At 39.2% G+C, this 6,008-nt stretch overlaps 1 protein-coding gene across 1 annotated transcript; it reads right to left on the reverse strand.

Moving 5' to 3' along the window:
- Positions 1–3,173: 3,173 nt before the first annotated feature.
- On the reverse strand, positions 3,174–4,639 carry mrm1 (mitochondrial rRNA methyltransferase 1 homolog (S. cerevisiae)). Its single transcript, XM_044102613.1, has one exon. The coding sequence runs from the start codon at positions 4,426–4,428 to the stop codon at positions 3,253–3,255; it is 1,176 nt and encodes a 391-aa protein (XP_043958548.1). The 5' UTR covers positions 4,429–4,639; the 3' UTR covers positions 3,174–3,252.
- Positions 4,640–6,008: the final 1,369 nt, after the last annotated feature.

Here is a 6,008-nt window from a genome sequence, read left to right on the forward strand (position 1 = left end):
AAAAACAGTAATTTCACCAAAGTGTTTTTTTTTTCTTCTGTAATTTATGATTCAGATTTTGTTACATCTAATGAAACATAAAATTCATTTGCACAGAGAATGAAATGGGGCCAATGAAAGAGATTGTAGTACAGGAACCTGAGCCAGCTGAAAATTATGTTCATGTATTCTACTAAATAATATCTTAATGCTTGTAGGGCCCTTTTCTATGAGCCATTGCATAAAAGTGCATGTTACCAAGTCCATTAGGCTGTGGCTCTGCTGAGGTGTTAAGAAACCCCAGGTTGCTGTAATACCAGCAATCTTTGTTTGCCTTGTTAGTTTTGGTGTTTCCCATCTCCATCTTAGCAACGTGCTTGATATCATAGATGAACAGTTTAATTATTAGTACCTGAAAATCGTCAAGGTTTTGCTGACTTCTGCGCTTCCTCTTCCTTTATGAGAACTGGACACAGGTGTTCAATGTAATCTAGGAAATTTTGTTCTGATGTCTCATGGAAGCTTTCATTTTTTCTTCCAAAGACAAATACTTCTTCTGATGTCTCAAATAATCAGAAGGCTTCACCTGAGGAAGTGACTTTACACCAGTCTTGTGGAGTCTGTCCTTGTATTAACTGCTACTGTCAGTCTGTGCTTTATTTTCTTTTTCTTAAGCAAATATTGTTGGGGTTTTTTGTCACTGTCCTATTATTTAACTCACTGTGCTTGGAGACGCATCCATGCTCATCATTGTTCAGCCAGCTCTACATTGGCAGCAACTTGTTTTCATAGCTCACTCTTCAGCAGGTGAAGGTCCTGAAATGTGTAGAATCCAATTTAAGTTATGAAAGTCATATTGAGCTCTCTAAAATTCTTGTCATTATGGAAAAGTGGCCAGAAGAAAACTATTGTTGAAGAAAGCAACATAAGAAGTTAAATTTTCTGTTCACCACAGAAAATTGGTGAATTTTCTGAGGACACTCTTGTCAGATCAGGCCAAAGCTGAACATTACTGGAGTGTTTGGAGGACAACTATCACTACGCATCACCCTGAACACAACATACAGTACAAAGAAGGAAGCTGGCTGTAGTTGAAAGTGGATCTACCTAGATGGAAAGCAATCCTAGAAGAAAATCAATTAAAGGATGCAGACTTGAGGCTGGGTGAAAGGTTCAGCTTCCACGAGAACAGCGACCCTGAACATACAGCCAGAGCTACCTTGGAATAGCTTAGATTAAAATATATTTATGTGTTGGGAATGGCCCAGTCAATATCCAGACCTAAATCCAGCTGACAATCTGTGGCAAGATTTGAAAAAGGATGGTCACAGAGACTCTCCATGGACCAGATGATGATTGTTTGCGGGCTGCTTCTAGCCCTTATTCTACATTTTGTTCATGCTTCAGCTTAAAAAAAAAAAAAAAAAACAATCAGCAAAGTAAAGACATTAAGTGCTAATAAAAGCAGTGTAAATGCAGGCCAATGAAGATAAAAAAAAATGTGAAAACACTTTGGGTTACATAAAAATGAAGATGTCATTTAAACATAAATATAAGTGCAGCCTATAAAGTTAAATTTTTCCTTATTTATTCATAAATAAGCTCATGTCTGAGCCCTTAGCACGGTCCCATCAGTTTTAAATTAAATTCAACTGAAGGGGTGTTGTGTTGCTGAGCTTGCAGCAACATCATCGTAGCTTTCTGAGGTGCTGGATGAATCAGAGCCGTGACTCATGTTTTTCCTGCAATAAAAACATCCAATCTCTCCAGTGAAGTTCTCTTAGAACAATAATCATCCAATGGAACAAAGACGTCACTGATTTAATCAGTTACCAAATTACTACAGGAAAACTATTGATTTGGACGTCAAGGTTTTAAGCACCATTTAAAAGAACGTCTCGGTAAGTAATTTTCTTAAACTCACTATAAGTAATAGGTAACATGCAGAGACACTAGCAAATCACAAAGGTTTCCACCGAATAAGAAGCTTGGCCTGGGCCTTAGAGAGAAGTAAAACAAAAATCAACCTTATAAAGTCACAAAATTAGTAATTAGTTAATAGAGTTCATCTGTGTGTAATCCAACTTAGGTTTAAGTCCAGCTGTTTTGTGAAGGCCTCAGAGGGTTGTTAGAGAGCCTCAGGGAAGAAACAGCATGGAGACGGAACACAGCAGACAGGCTTTGGACGTCACAGAGAGCGCTGCTCAAAGATCGGCTGAAAACGGAAAGAGAACGACACAACTGCATACCTACTGAGGTGTGTCAGCTCCCCTGAACCGACAGACTGGACCATAAGAGTGATAATTAGAGAAGGAGCAAAGAGTTACTATTTCAAAATAAAGAATTCATTTTTTATTTGACATAAAATGCACTATGTGGTGGAAAAACTAAAACTGCATATTATCCCAAAGACAAAAAAAAAAGTCCCACAGTGAAAAATGCTGGTGTCAGTATTATGCTGTGGGAATAGGGAGTCTCCGACAAGCTGATGGAAAGATGGATGGAGCTAAATACAGCTAAACCCTTAAAGAGAGCCTGCAGAAAAAGACTATGACGGAGGTTGGACTTAAAGCAGAATAACGACCCTAAAGATGGAGTGAGGGCTGCAATGGAATAGTTTACATCATGAATGTTAGAAAGGCCCAGAGTCCAGACCTAAATCCAAAACTTAATAATGAATGTTCAGAGAGACTCTCCATCTATTCTGACTGAGCTTCAGCTGTTTTACAAAAGAAGACTGGGCTGTAATTTATTTTGTACATGTGCAGAGCTGGTTCAGACTTGCAGCTGGATTAACAATGAAATGAAAGCACAGATGAACGTAACATTTTAGATCTTTATTTGTGAAAAGGTTTGCAAACCATGTGTAACTTAACTTCCATGTGCTATATGCTCTCGGTGTGAAACTGTCGAAAAAAGGTTGTGAATACCTTTGCTAAGTCCTCCCCACGTTTATTCTCAATAAATATTTATACAAATCATTCAAATGTAAGAAGAGAATTATGATGGAACTAATTAAGCTGCCAGTTTTGCAGATTCAATTCAAGTAGGTGAGAAAGGATCATCAATGGTATAAAGCTGGCAGTAATAAACTGATTTGCCTTTGAATCTTTTTTAATTTCTATGTACACTATGTGTCACTGGATACAGTTTATTACTGTGTTTGCATGAATTATATTAAGATATACTGATGCTTTTAGTTTTTGGAAAAGGTTTATTGAGAACAATACCAGTAAATCACCAGCTTTCACCCAGACATTGTTTACCAGCGCATTAAGGTCTACTTTCCTTCTGCGACAAACATCTGGACTTTGTGAGCAGAGAGTGCAGCATGATGCCGGCAGCCACAGAGACGTTCAGAGACTCAATTCCGGGTGCCAAGTCTCTTCCAGTAGGGATGGTGAGCAGGGTTTGGCACACGGAGAGGAGCTTCCCTGAGAGCCCTTCCCCCTCGCTTCCCATCAGCAGCATCGTCGGCCTGGTCACCTGAAAGTCGGAACAAGAGGCAACAGGAATCCGGGACTCCTCCGGATCCGCTCCCACCGTCCCAACCACCTGCCAGCCCTGTTTCACCTTCGTCCTCAACATGTCTTCCAGGCTGTCACACCCATACACCCTCATGGCCTCCATGACGCCCGAGCTGGCCTTGCTGACCACGGGAGACAGCGGGCAGCTATGGCGAAGACTGCTGATCACCCTGTCCACGCCGAGGAAATAAGCAGAGCGCAGGATGGCACCCAGGTTCATCGGGTCCTGGATTCTTTCCAGGACCAGCCACAGAGGGATGCCATGCCCACTTGTGTTGGATTCAGAGTCAAAGGTGAGAAAGTTGAGGGGACTGGCTCGCAGACATACTCCCTGATGTACTCCTGCAGAGGACATCTTGTCCAGATCCTTCTTGCTGACCCGACTGACTTGCACCCCTCGCCGATGTGCTTCCTCACATACCGATAAAACAGAGGCCCTCAGAGAGGTCTCCCCATCTTTAACCAACAGCTGGTAGACCTTCCTTCTCCCCTGAGTGAGAGCCAGGAGACAAGGAGCAATGCCAAAGACAACTTCAGCTGTATCTTCTTGCTTTGGTCTCAGCTGCCTCTTTGTCTCTTTGTCTGCAGGGAAGTCTTCCAGACTCAGTTTCCTAAGCTCAGACGATACCTTGAAGACTCCCCCCCTCCCATGATTCTGTGGTGGTAGGATATCATTCTTAGAGGATTTATCCTTGAATGACTTCTTACGGCCTGCTGTCCTTTCAGCTACTGCAGGGTGATGTGGCGCAGTGGAAGGATTTGACCCTCTGTGGCGCCTTTTGACCGCAGGGTCCCGGTTTCTGTCCTCTGGGCTCAGGTGGGAAGTCTCTGCTGGAGGCCCCATAGAGGACACTGGTCTGGACAGTTTTCGGCACCAGTCAAGAACAAACTTGTGCTGGTGGGTAGAGCTGCTGAGCCACATGTTAAAATAGCTGCAAAAACAGGTCGAGATGCAGTTGAAGTCCGTCCAAATGAAACTTGCCAAAAACGTCTGTAATCTTCAGATCACTCCATGTGGTCATACATTTTATAAAGCGTTGTCGAGTCTCAGATGGGAGTATTTTCACCTACAGGAAGAAGATCCTGCAGCTTATACGTGAACTACGCACATGTGCGAATCACGCTATGTCAAGTAAACAATTTTAACACCGGATATCAAAACATTTTACCTAATAAAATAAAAGCGCGATGAGCAGCGTTCTTGGCATAATATTTAAAAAGACAAAACAAATAATTTCTTCTCATCTGAAATCATTAGAAGTTCTTTATTCATTCAAAAAAATAAAAATAAAAATAAAAATAAATCCCATAAAATAAGTGAAATGTAATAAATAATAACAGAACGAGGACTATAGAGCCTGCTCTTTTATCCAAAATGTCTTGTAAGTTTTTTTATGTAAAATAAAATCGCACACAAATAAACTCATTCCAACTACCCAAGGTGAAACGTAAATCAATGATAAAACACAACACTAATTAGTGAATGTATCATAAAAAATTAATGAGGGTCAGTAGTTTTTAAGATAAAAAAAAAAAGCTATACATTGGATGAAAACACATAAAACAGCTCTTCTTAACTCAGATTAAAGGACAAATAATTAATAAATCATTAAATGAATGAATGAATTATTTTCCTTTATTCTTTTGGGATGTCCATATTATTCTGTTCTTCATTTGTTTTAATTTTTAAATCAACTTTGTGAATAAGAGATGTTAACCAGTATCAACTTTCTGTAATAATTTATTATATGCTGGTTATTATATTTCATGTGTGATCCGACGGTAGCAGCTCAAACAACCACCCAGCACATAATGTGTTTGAGCAATAGATGTAGTGACAACTTTTACAACAGTGTTACAACTCTAATTAATACCTCACCTCTTTGAACTGGGCCATGTAAAAAACACCAGAGCAATTTTATTTATTAGTTTACTTCTGATTTATGGCTACACTGTGTATGGAGTGGACTCCATTTTATTCTGTACATTTTTGTTGTTTTTTTGTTTTGTTTGATTTTCTTTTGTAGTTGCTTTGTTAGAACCTTTTGCACCTCTGCTGGGCCAGAAAAATATTACATTACGACTCATTTTTAAGAGCCTAAAAATTTTTATCTTTAAACTTTCTGTATCCTTATTGCTTTACGTCAAATCGTTGTGCCTCTTGTGATGTCATCAGCTCGTAAGTGTACCTGCAGAATTAGCTTTGCTTTTTTTTACTGTTATATTTGTGTATTGAATTACACTAAGTGTGAAATTCTATTGTGGAAATCAAAACTTTATTACCCAGCTGTGTTTTCTTACTGTCATTGTACATTTGTTATTTAAAACAACATCAACTAGAACGCACAAAACCTGTATATGTTATTGTAATTTTTAACTATGGATTTATTTATTTTTTTTGGCTGTGTGTTTAAATTCCTACTTGTATTTTAAAAGTTATTTCTATCAACTTCCGGCAATTTGATTAACTTTCGTCATATGACGAAACAGCAAAATTGACGT

The sequence above is a fragment of the Gambusia affinis genome, linkage group LG20 (assembly GCF_019740435.1).
Source record: "Gambusia affinis linkage group LG20, SWU_Gaff_1.0, whole genome shotgun sequence".
In the NCBI taxonomy this organism is placed as follows: domain Eukaryota; kingdom Metazoa; phylum Chordata; class Actinopteri; order Cyprinodontiformes; family Poeciliidae; genus Gambusia; species Gambusia affinis.